This window comes from Mustela erminea, chromosome 2, assembly GCF_009829155.1.
Source record: "Mustela erminea isolate mMusErm1 chromosome 2, mMusErm1.Pri, whole genome shotgun sequence".
Lineage (NCBI taxonomy): Eukaryota > Metazoa > Chordata > Mammalia > Carnivora > Mustelidae > Mustela > Mustela erminea.
This window is the reverse complement of record NC_045615.1, coordinates 142539364-142551831: the sequence shown is the minus strand read 5'-3', so window position 1 is coordinate 142551831 and position 12468 is coordinate 142539364. Positions and strand designations below refer to the sequence as shown.

The 12468-nt window shown below is 36.0% G+C and overlaps 1 protein-coding gene across 1 annotated transcript in view; it reads left to right on the top strand.

The window, feature by feature from the left end:
• Positions 1-10314, top strand: part of PPAT (phosphoribosyl pyrophosphate amidotransferase) — a 34228-nt gene extending 23914 nt beyond the window's left edge. The window contains exons 2-11 of the mRNA XM_032334384.1: positions 532-598; positions 1222-1428; positions 3671-3783; positions 3877-4022; positions 4583-4655; positions 5208-5359; positions 5764-5891; positions 7420-7641; positions 8644-8764; positions 9829-10314. Of these exons, the coding sequence (XP_032190275.1) occupies positions 532-598; positions 1222-1428; positions 3671-3783; positions 3877-4022; positions 4583-4655; positions 5208-5359; positions 5764-5891; positions 7420-7641; positions 8644-8764; positions 9829-10025 (1426 nt within the window). The 3' untranslated portion in view covers positions 10026-10314. The remainder of the gene's footprint in view (positions 1-531; positions 599-1221; positions 1429-3670; positions 3784-3876; positions 4023-4582; positions 4656-5207; positions 5360-5763; positions 5892-7419; positions 7642-8643; positions 8765-9828) is intronic.
• Positions 10315-12468: the final 2154 nt, after the last annotated feature.

Here is a 12468-nt window from a genome sequence, read left to right as displayed (position 1 = left end):
GCAAAAACCTCAAAAATAAATGAATTTTGTTCATGATTGTATTACCCACCACTAGGCATTTTACCTGCTAGTTTATTTGGAGATTTCCATTTACATCTACGTACTCAACTTTATTTAGAGGTCACGTAGTACAGAGATTAGAAGCACAAGTTCTGTAGTCAGACTGTATTCTCATCCTGGCTGTGCCACCACTCTCTGTGTGACATTGGGCAAGTTACTTCACTTCTGTTTCTTTAGTGTCCTTATCTGTAAAATGGGAATTATAGTCATAGTATCTATTTCAAAGGATTGTTATGAGAGCCTAGTCAATCAGATCATTCATGTAAATGCTTAGGACAGTGCCTGGCATGTTAGTTAGAACTCAGACAATATCACTTGCAGCTGGCTGGTCACATCATCACGAGTGGAAGTAGCACTAGCATGCAATGTGTCGTCAGTTCCTGGATGCTCTTGAGAAAAGTATGCTTCATAGAGAAGCTTACCAATGAGGTAAATTTATATTTAACAGTTGATGCCTTTTTATATTCACAGGGGTCAGGAGAGTGCTGGTATTGTGACCAGCGATGGGAATTCAGTACCAACATTCAAAACACACAAGGTATATTTGAACATAATGAAATGTTGATGATAAAAATAACAATAGCCAGGTGATACCTAGTATGTTGGTGGGGGAAGGAAATTTGAACAGATGATTTGCATATAGAAGTCATACTCTGGATCAGCCCTTTCCATTTGTCAAATGAGAGTGCGTTTCTTTCAGCGTTTCTTTTCCTAGATGGTTTGCTAGACTGACTCATTGAAGCAGGTCATTTACTTAAACGTGCTTTGAATTTTTAAAATGCAATTGATTTAGTGTATTGTATTTGACAAATTTTATTGTTTAGTACATTTGTTCTTCAATGTTTTAATGAAAAGTATCTCATAAAACACAAACTTCAACATCGTGACTATATTAAATGCCATTGAATTGTTTACCCTTAAAATGGTTAGTTTTATGTTATGCGAATTTCACCTCAAATTTTTTTCTAAAGAGATGTCTTATTGTTCTTACAATTAGATTAGTCCTTATTTAAGATTAGAATTTGTAGCCTAGAGGTATTAAGTGAAGTGAATTGTCTAATTTGGGATTGCCTGAGCAGAAACTTATAAGTCTTTATTGACTAGGGCCACAAGTCTACTTTTTTTTTTGTCTAAGATGAGCTTTTACTTTGACTTTGCAAGGGAATGGGTCTTGTAAATCATGTCTTTACTCAAGACAATTTGAAGAAATTATATATTTCAAACCTTGGAATTGGACACACAAGATACGCCACTACAGGAAACTGTGAATTAGAAAATTGTCAGCCCTTTGTTGTTGAAACACTTCATGGGAAAATAGCTGTGGCACATAATGGCGAATTGGTAAATGCTGCTCAATTGAGAAAAAAGGTAAGTTTTTTTTTAATGCTTTTTTTCATGATTGGGATAAATGCATGAAATGAAAGTATTGGGGAACCTTGGTGCAGGATATTTTCTAATTGTTGCCACCTGTTACCTAACTGCAAAGGACAACTGTATTTGAATTACCTGGGCTACTTGTTATAATTGCAGATTCTAAGATATCTCCCCAGACTCTGGGGTGGGAGGGTGGTCAGTTTACATTTTAATATGCTTCCAAGGTGATCTGATGTGCTGCTTTAGAACAGAGATTTGGAAAAGTTAATATATGGTTGTTGTTGTTGTTGTTAGAAACAGAAATTAGGGTTTATGGACTCCTGTCCCTTTTAGCTTTGTCTTTATGTCCAAAGCATAAGAAGAAAATGGAACATAAATAAACTTGAAGATAACAAATATAAGAAAAAGTGATTTAGAAACACTTATAGGAAACCGGTTGGGGAAAGGGCAAAGAGAGTTTCCTTATGTTCTGTTTTTGTTCATAGCATGTTATTTGGAGCATTCTGTGTTAATTTGTGCTTATACCTTTATTCGTCAATTCATCTTCCTTTTTAAAAAATTTCTTGGTATGGGGCGCCTGGGTGGCTCAGTTGGTTGAGCGTCTGCCTTCAGGTCAGATCATGATCCTGGGGTCCTGGGATCGAGTCCTGCTTGGTCTCCTTGCTTTAGTGGAGAGCCTGCTTCTCCCTTGGGTGCTCCCTGTGCTTCTGCTTTCTCTCACTCTCTCCAGCACTCTTGTCAAATAAATAGAATCTTTACAGTAATAATAATAAAAAATAAAGTTATTTGGTATATTTATATTCCTGATAGCTTAATTATCCATTTTTGCCATTCATTTATGGATACCAAGTTTTTTTATTAATAATACCAAGATTATTATTCTAATAATCTTGATCTGGTCACATTGCAAATAAAACCTCAGGTGGCATTCATTAACAGGATGGTTCTACACACGCATTTGTCTCCTTAGCATTCGAGAACCAGGCATTTTACATGGGTTAAGTAGTGAGAGAAGTCAAACGATGGTGAATTTTGGTGGGTGGAAAATACCTAGACCCATGCCTCCATACCAATCATTGTCCTTTTATTTTTAATTCTAGCTTTAGTTATTTCCCAGAGCTTTCTTCTGCCCTCTTCTTAGGCTCTAGTATTATAATGATAATAAAATGTTTTTCTGCCCCCAAATGAAAAATCTTTTTAATTCATACCAAAAAAAAAATCAATATTGAAGTAAAACTTACTTAAAAAAAAAAAAAAAAGCCCATCGCTTAGAGATAACCACCAAAAGTTCGATTCTGAACAGTATCTAGCTCATTCTTTGTAGACATAACCCTTTACCCACGTGCTGGATTTCACTTCTACACATTTAGCTGCCTACTGAAAATGTTGTAGAGTATGAGTTTAAACTCAGCCTGTACATGTCGATGGTGACATTCTAGTCCTGGTCAGTCTTGCTCAGAACCTCGCAATCATCATGAAAGCACCCAACCAACTTTTATTACATCTTCTACACTTAATTGTTCAGTATGGTTAATTCCTTTCTTCTCGTCTGTCAGTGATAATCCGTGAGGAGTGGGTAGCCGCTGGCACTGCAACCAGCAAACCTGGCTTGAGAGGCCCCACTGTAGTATGCCACTCTTAAGGGAATGTGGCGTATTGGCCAGGATTGTCGAGGGCTGAAAATGTTAGAATCACAATTCCAAATCCTTGTGCCTTCTCTGCTCTCCCCCACCTTTATGGCGGGTCTACATTCCTTCAAACTCAGTTTTCAAAAGCTATTCTTTATGCCTCCTAGCACACTTTTTTTTTTTTCTTGCTTAAAAACCTTCAGAGACTTCCTGGGGCACCTGGGTGTATCAGTCGTTAAGCGTCTGCCTTCGGCTCAGGTCGTGATCCCAGAGTCCTGGGTTCCGGCTCCCTGCTCAATGAAAAGCCCGCTTCTCCCTCTCCTGTTCCCCCTGCTTGTGTTCCCTCCCTGCCTGTCTCTCTCTCTCTGTCAGTCAATCAATTAATCAATACATAGATACATACGTACATAAATAAAGCTTCAGAGACTTCCCATTGCCTCCAGCAGTGCTTCCGCATTACTGTATACATGTCATTAGTAGAATGCAGGATTTTCATAACTGAAATTTCACATGATGCCTGATCTCTTGTGTAATTGTGGGCTGTTGGTTGAAGAAGGGTCGGGTGGAGCTCTCCCTCTAATGATTACAATTTTCTCCATTCTAAATAGCTTCTGCGGCATGGTATTGGTTTGTCAACAAGTTCTGATAGCGAAATGATTACCCAGTTACTGGCGTATACACCTCCTCAGGAACAAGATGGCACCCCAGATTGGGTAGCAAGGTAAAACTAGACTAAGCTCATAGCTCTGGTAATGAGAGCTCTGTCTTACATGTGTTTATAACTGGAATTATTCATTCAATTATTTAATTCCAGGATTAAAAACCTAATGAAGGAAGCACCCACAGCATACTCCCTGCTTATAATGCACAGAGATGTTATTTATGCAGTAAGAGATCCTTACGGAAATCGTCCTCTATGCATTGGACGTCTTATGCCTGTATCTGATATAAATGATAAAGGTAATGCATTTCAGAAGAAATAAAATTTCATAGTGTTTTCCCAGGTCGTCGTCCTACTGTTGGCACACCCTCAAATCTTTAGGCATTGGAAGTCTAAGAGTGAGAAGGAACCAAGTGAAAAGATAGGTTTTAAAGTACATTTCCTTGAGTATTTCTGAGGATGAGCCATTTTTAAAGAATTTAATAGACATTTCCTGTTTTGTCTTGTCTGAATTGCCTTGGCCCAGCTTTTTCATTGATTGTGCTATGATTTCAGTGATTTTCTTTTTGACTTGTTAGATGTCTGTTTGAGACATTGAAATCGGTTTTTGAAAGAATTTTGGTATCATTAGTTTTATCCTTGGCTCAAGTTGAATGAAGATCAATTTTTTTTCTTTTCAAATTTTTATTTAAGTTCTAGTTAGATTCGTGTACTCCTAAAGTTGTAGAAATGGACCAAAAAGTTGTGGAAATGGATAGTTTTTAAATTTATCTATTTCGTGTTTAACTGTTCACTTGAAGTAGGTAGCCTCTTGTAAAATTTCTTAAATCTATTAACTAAATTGCCTTGTGATTTACAGAGAAAAAATCTTCAGAAACAGAAGGATGGGTGGTATCTTCAGAATCTTGTAGCTTTTTATCAATTGGTGCAAGGTAAGTTTTGTTTCACTCAGCATATTCACTTTTTCCATATCAATAAAAAATTTTTAAATGAAAGTTTTCTCTCTGATGTCTGTAAGAAGACATATCTATAAATGCAGTTTCTTTTGTACATTGTATTCAGCAGTTACGCTGACTTTAGTGTTCCTCTAATACCTTCTAATTCTGAAATTGCCATCTTGTATTCACAATACCATGAGACCTGTTTTTAGAAAGGAAGACTCAAGAATCTCCTCAATGAATAGTTACAATCAAAAAATTTAAGCCAGAATAAAATGTTCTCTTTAGCCTCTGTTCTTCTAAAACTCAGTAAAACTTAGGGCTTTTATTTTTCAAAATTCAAAATTAGACTTCAGAGGTAAAAGATAAACATATTAGATTTACTGCTGGAGGAATATTACTTTTTAATTTTTAAACCGTCTCTTAAATGGAACCACTTTTCCTTTATAAGGGCAGGGACTTGGTGTATACTTTACAATAGATTTTATTATCAGTCCTAAGGTCTGGTTTATTTAAAGTCTTCTTTCTTTAACATTGTTTCCCAAGATATTACCGTGAAGTCTTGCCTGGAGAAATCGTGGAAATAACCAAACGTAGTGTCCAAACTCTTGCTGTTATACCAAGGTCTGAAGGAAACCCAGTGGCCTTTTGTATCTTTGAATATGTTTATTTTGCAAGACCAGATAGTATATTTGAAGGTAAATAAAATATCTTTAACTTTTTATATAAGTGTCACATTTACCTCATCAAAATTTGGCAGTTCTTGGTTCGAAGGCTTACCTGGCTCTTCAGAGTCACACTGCTCTCTGTTGTGGATATGGGACTGAACCTACAAGTCATATGATGCCTATTTTTCTCTTTCATTTGACTCTTGGTTTTGTTTTCCTTTTTAGGAGGAAGGATTATGATGTTCAGATGTGTATTAAGGCTAGGTTTTTTTGAATAGTGAATTCCCCAGTTTAACTGTTTCCACTTTAGTTGTTTTATATGTTTTACTTTACTTCTTATACTCCATGTACAGCATTCTAACAAGCTAATTTTCTTAGAAAAATAATACCATGTTAAGAAAAAAATAATCCGTTTCCTTTCCCGAACATTCCAGACCAGATGGTTTACACAGTAAGATATCGTTGTGGTCAGCAGCTGGCAATTGAAGCACCTGTGGATGCAGATTTGGTTAGCACTGTTCCGGAATCTGCTACCCCTGCTGCTCTTGGTTATGCAGCAAAGGTATGTTCTTTGGACATGTAGTGAAATGCTTTTGTAGTTCTGAAATTGGAAATCCTTGTTTATAAAGAGAAACCAATATAGTGTAAAAAAAAAGAAAATGTTGGGTCCTTTATAGAGTTACTTTCCAGCCTTTTCATTCAATGGCCCTGTTTTAGTGGATTCTGCCCAAAGATTTGCAGAATGATCCCCTTCATTTAAAAAGATAACATCCTGGGGTGCCTGGGTGGCTCAGTGGGTTAAAGCCTCTGCCTTCGGCTAAGGTCATGGTCCCAGGGTCCTGGGATTGAGCCCCGCATCGGGCCCTCTGCTCAGCAGGGAGCCTGCTTCCTCCTCTCTCTCTGCCGGCTTCTCTGTGATCTCCGTCTGTCAAATAAATAAATAAAATCTTAAAAAAAAAAAAAAAAGATACCATCCTGAATATATATAGAATTTAGTGGTAATATTTACTTATTATTAAAACCCATTTCTTGAAGTAGCCTGGTATATTTGTTTCCTGTTTAGTATGGGTGATAATAAAGCCATTTATGTTCATTTTGCTTAAGGTTTTTAAAATTTAATTATTTTAAGTAGGCTCCATGCCAAGTGCAGAGCCCCATGCAGGGCTTGAAGTCATGACCCTGAGATCAAGACCTGAGCTGAGATCAAGGGCTGATCTCTTAACTGACTGAGCCACCCAGGCACTCCTTTTTTCTAAAACTTTTTTTTTTTCTAAAACTTTTTAAAATTTTATTTTATGTAATGTTTTTAGTACTATGCTTAATTTCATTTTTCATAACTAGGTTGATTATGTAACTATAGCGATCCTGGGGTGTCCTGCTCAACATTCACTACACTGAAAAGTTTAGGTTATTTGTTTTTAAAAGAAATAATATGCATACATTTTAGATTGGTATTACCTTGAAAGAAGGATAAATCACCATCTGCCTCCTCAGAAAGCATATCCTTTGTATACTGGTTTTAATTCATTTCTTACTGATAATTTTTAATTGCTATGAATTTTTTTGACAGTGATTTATCCTTTGTCATGTCTTCACATACTTAGTGTTCCCTTCCAAAACAGAGAAATATTTGTTTAAAAGCATTGAAACTCTTGGCAAATGAATTGGTTTTCCCACGAATTGGTGGAAAATATAATGAGTATATTACTTTGAATGATTCTTCTTTTTGCCTTTTTCCTGTGTAGTTTAAATAGTGAAGGAAAATTGTAATCTGTTGATGGTGAGTTCAGAATACCAATTTAAAATGTTTGTGTACATGGGGCACCTGGGTGGCTCAGTGGGTTAAAGCCTCTGCGTTCAGCTCAGGTCATGGTCCCAGGGTCCTGGGATCGAGCCCCAGATCAGGCTCTCTGCTCAGCAGGGAGCCTGCTTCCCTCTCTCTATGCCTGCTTGTGATCTCTGTCTGTCAAATAAATAAAAAATTTTAAAAAAATGTTTGTATACATATCATAATGGAAGCATGACCTAGAGAAAATAGGAACCTACAGTTCTCTATTGGGTCTCATGTCCTTTTATTTCTTGTCTATCAGTGTGGGCTTCCATACGTGGAAGTGCTGTGTAAAAACCGGTATGTAGGAAGAACCTTTATTCAACCAAACATGAGGTTAAGACAACTTGGTGTTGCAAAAAAATTTGGAGTATTGTCGGACAACTTTAAAGGCAAAAGAATTGTTCTTATAGATGATTCAATTGTAAGAGGCAATACCATCTCACCCATAATCAAATTGCTCAAAGAATCTGGCGCAAAAGAGGTAAGTGATATTAAAATTATCCTAAAGTGTCGATAATTAACCATAGGATACTGGCATAAAAATTGCAGTGTAGTACAGTGAATGAAAATGGATAGTTCAATAAAATTAATAGTCATTTTTCAAATAAGTTGTTTTAATAATAACTATGTGCAACTTGGAAAACATATATGTAGTTTCAAAACTAAAGCCACAAAATAGAATGCTTTTTAAATTTTTAGAGTATTTGTCTTTTTGAAGATGCAGAACAAATCCTGTTGTAATAAATTTGCCACATTGGGTTATATTTTTAAATCTCAGAGCTTATTCTAACTCACTGTCTCAGTAATTCTAATTATAGAAGTGATTTTTAAAAATAAACTACAATTACAGAAATGTCATTTATAACTAATAGTTGAATGGATTCAAAACTAAAGTCTGTTTTAGGAGGAAGTGGCATGGAAAGCAATGGCAGTCTTTCTACAAAGCTTTTAAAGATAATTGTGATTATGAGGGACGCCTGGGAGGCGCAGTCAGTTGGGACTCCGACTCTTGGTTTCTACTAGGGTTACCATCCGGGGATCGTGAGATCAAGCCCAGCCTGAGGCTCTGCGCTCAGTGTAGAGTGCCAGCGGGACTCTTTCCTTCTCCTTTTGCCCTGCCCGCTCATGCACGCTTTCTCTCTAAAAAGTAAATAAGTTGGATTGGTGTTTTTTTTAAAAGGTAATTGTGGTTGTGAGTTTCTACCTTTTTTATGACTGTTATTATGATTAACTCTTCAGAATTTTTTTTTTTTTTTAAAGAAAGCAAGAGAGAGCTTGGGAGCATGTGAGGGAGGTAAGGGGCAGAGCGGGAGAGAGAATCCCAAGCAGGCTCCAATCGCAGCTCTGTCTCGTGATGCTGAGATCATGACCTGAGCCAAATCAAGAGTCAGATTGCTTACTGACTGGGCCACCCAGGAGCCCCTTGCATGATTATTCTTAAAACGAATGTTAAGATAATGGGTGAAAATGATTTCTTTCCAAGGTACACATTAGAGTAGCTTCACCACCAATTAGATATCCATGCTTTATGGGAATAAACATACCAACAAAAGAAGAGCTTATTGCCAATAAACCTGAATTTGAACATCTTGCAAAATATCTGGGTAGGTATTAAAATTTCTCTAAGCTTTTTTTCACAGAGAAAATCCAAAGCTTGTCAGTTTTTACCCTTGTAGGAAAAAGCAATGTCCAGTATTTGTTAAAAATACGTGTTGTATGACATGTTGAGCAGATATTGAACACTCTTCCGAATAATGAGAGTGCCTGGTATGTATAGACCCCATGGTAAGTCTATATTGGAGACCTAGGCCAAGGTGAGATCCAGTGAAAAGGAAGAAAAGCTTTCCAGGTAGAGGGAACAGCAGGCATTTTAGTTAAAGCTTTCCAAAGATCAGATCCCAGGAAAAACAAAAACAATTTTACCACAGATTCTAATGGAATAATTTGGATGTGGGTACAAATCAGAAAGTGAAAAGGGTTATCTTTTATAATGAAGTCAGCAGACTTAGAGATCTAGGTTATCCTGGAGAAGACATTTGCGTTTCAAATTAGGTGAGATTAAACTATTTAAATGTTACACGGATGTTTAGCCGGTGTACCTTGGTACCTCCACACTGCTTGATTACGGCTGGTGTTTATTTTAACGTGGCTGTGCCTTACCAGTTAAAATATTTTGAATATCACGCAGTTGATACCTTATTGTGAACATTTACCCTTTGCCGGGAACATATCTATATTATTATAATAATATCGTGGCTACTCTACAGTTAGGCAAGGTTTCCCTAATCTTATAGATTAAAAAATAGACTTAGGAAAAGTAAGTGACCTTGAGCTTAAAAGTGAACCCAGATTTTCCTGACTTCAGAGTCTATTTTGTAATCAAGAAAATTACTCCTGAAGCTTTCTGAATGCATTCTAGATTTGAAGCTTCTACTGTTATTTTAAATTATATTCTTCCTTGAATTCCAATTTCATGTTTTAAAAAATAATAAAGGCCCAGAGTTTTATTACTTACTCCTTCCCTCCTCCTCCTCCTTTTAAAGAAGCTAAAGGAGGAATTTTTATCCTGGCTTGAGTTTTTCTGTTTGTAACTGTTGTCTTTTGAGGCAGATCATCTTTTCCAAAGGAAGTGTAATGACCTTTTCCTTTTTCTCTCTTTCCCCTATAGGAGCAAACAGTGTTGTATATCTGTCAGTGGGAGGACTGGTTTCATCTGTACAAGAAGGGGTAAAGTTTAAAAAACAGAAAGTGGAAAAGCAGGATATTATGATTCAAGAGAATGGGAATGGTCTGGAATGCTTTGAAAAGAATGGTCATTGTACAGCTTGTCTCACTGGAAAATACCCTGTGGAATTGGAATGGTAGCTGGTAGGGACAGATACGATTTTCTAAGATACAAAGTTGGTCAAGAAGTTTTAGTGGTGGTTAACACCCTATCCATTTACTGTTACTCCCTTGAAATGATGTAAAATGCCACATGCTTACGTTTACCTTTATAAGTTTTGAGATTTCTGAGAAAAGTACCAAAGTGCTTTCTTTAACAATCCTAGATAAATATTTTGGTGTTATCTAGGAATTTGGATGATCCTTTCAGTTTTTATTTCGTAGTTTAGTACTTTGAGGCTACCACTTCTGAGATCATATACATTTAATTTTGCATCAGCAACAATAATGCAAAGAATAGGTAAATTTCTGTTTTAGTGAGTATTGCCAGGCACTATACCTTCCCACAGATTCTTAGAGAATTTTGTGGACTGTTTCTTGAAAGTTATTGAAATTCAGTTGTGGAATATTTTCATAATTGAACCTTGCTAATTGTGTAAAATACTACAACATCGGTGTTTCTTTTGTTTTTTGTTATTTCTTTGAAACGCACAAGCATTGGCTAGCCTTTTTTTACCTGGTCAGAGAAGGCGGGGGTAAGTGGCATTTGGTAGGTCCATGCTTTAAAGAGTTAGAAGGAGGTTAGACTAAGGTGGTATGATGCAAACAGGACATGAGTTAAATAGAACATTTCATGCAAACCTTGAATCCTTTATATCCCCAAAGTGGCAGGTTCCTGGAGTTCTCAGTGTGGTTTTGACCTTGGCTTCCCTGTCTTACAAATATATGCCTTTTTGTGCCTCGCTTTTCCCGCCTGTGCAACGGGGTACTTATATTGCAAGATTAAAAATTACAGAAATATGAAAAAGTGTCATACTTTTGGAGGTTAGAATCATTTCACCCCTCAATTTTAAGATAGTGCATGATTATTAGGTTTTGAAATGTTGGCTGTTATTCTGAAATTGAGATTTCGTTCTGATAAAGGGAGACATACAGTTTAGCAGTGCTTTGCCGTCTGTCTTTGAGATGTCTTAAAAATGATTCTAAAAACAGGTCGGTGGAAGGAGTTTTCCTACATTTGACTATAAAGTATGATTCATACTACTTAGTGCCCTTATAGTATAAGCCCAGCAAGTAACCTAGTACATTTGAAGTAAAAAATAAATTTTTAGATTCTAACAACCTTTTTATCCTTATTAATTATATTCCTTTAATGAAGTGCTTGATCATTTGCAAACATATACACATATATCACACATATATGTATAAATATATATACATAGTTGAAATGAAATGATCAAGTAGAAACATGGTAGGGGCCAATTTTGTTTAAGAATCGAGATGACAACTATTTTGGAATTAGCATGCCCATCTAATTCTGAGCATCACCTTATCACTTTTTTCTACTTTTATTTTATTGGGATTTAAGAAACACAGTTTTTTAAAAGTGTTTTCTTATAACATCTGAGATTGAAAATTTTAAGTTGACCTGCCCCCAACTCCTGTTTATGTGAGATTTTTTAAAACATAAAGGTGTTTGTTTCTGTGTTATTAAGTTACCTTAATTTGATGTATATAGTGTCCAAATCCATTTAGAAATTTAATATTTATTAATAACTGAAATCTTCTGTCTTCATTTGGTATATAGTCTCATATGTTATATTATATGTGACAGGCCAAGATAAAATCTTGACAGTTCTTTAAGCCCATATGCAGCGGGCGGTAGTGGGTCACATAACCCTGTGGCAGTGACATAAGCAAATTGGCATTTGAATAAAGCCCTGGGACCATTTGAGTGTATAGCCTCTTGTCTTAAATGTATTCCTCACATCAGCATGGAGGAAACAAGACATGTGGGTCAATTTTGAATTGGCCTCACTTACATTTGATTTTTAAAAACAAGAGACTCAGGGAAAGTACTAAACCAAAATCTCTGATTTGACTTTTGTGTTTTCCATAGTTTTTTGTCTCCCATTGTTTTTATTTTGTTCTACTGAGATGCTTTTATAAAGGAATATGGTACTGTGAGAGTTTGGTAATTCTACAGATTTCTTAATGTTTCTCCATCATGACCTTTTATTTCCCAAGTTTCTGAAGTCAGTTAAATTACAGTTTTTTACATATACTCTCAAACGTTGTTTAACTGCTTTAAATTAAAATAAGCAGAGTATTGAAAATCACAAAACAGATTAAAAAATGTGTTTTCACAGGATCTTTATTGTGAATTAAACTAAGCCTACTTTTTTGTGACTTCATTGTGATGCGTTGGTGACAAATACATGTAATAAGTAATAAGTGTGTTTAAATATGCGTGTGTGCTTTTTTTAATAGTGACCTTTATTTAGTGCATTATAATGAATAGCACAGTAGTAGTGACATCCATGCTTCATTCTTGACACCAGCTAGTCAGATCTTATTTCTCTGATCCAGACATTTCAATAAATAGGCCATTGCTTATGAACAGGAAAAAACTCCTGGCTGAGTA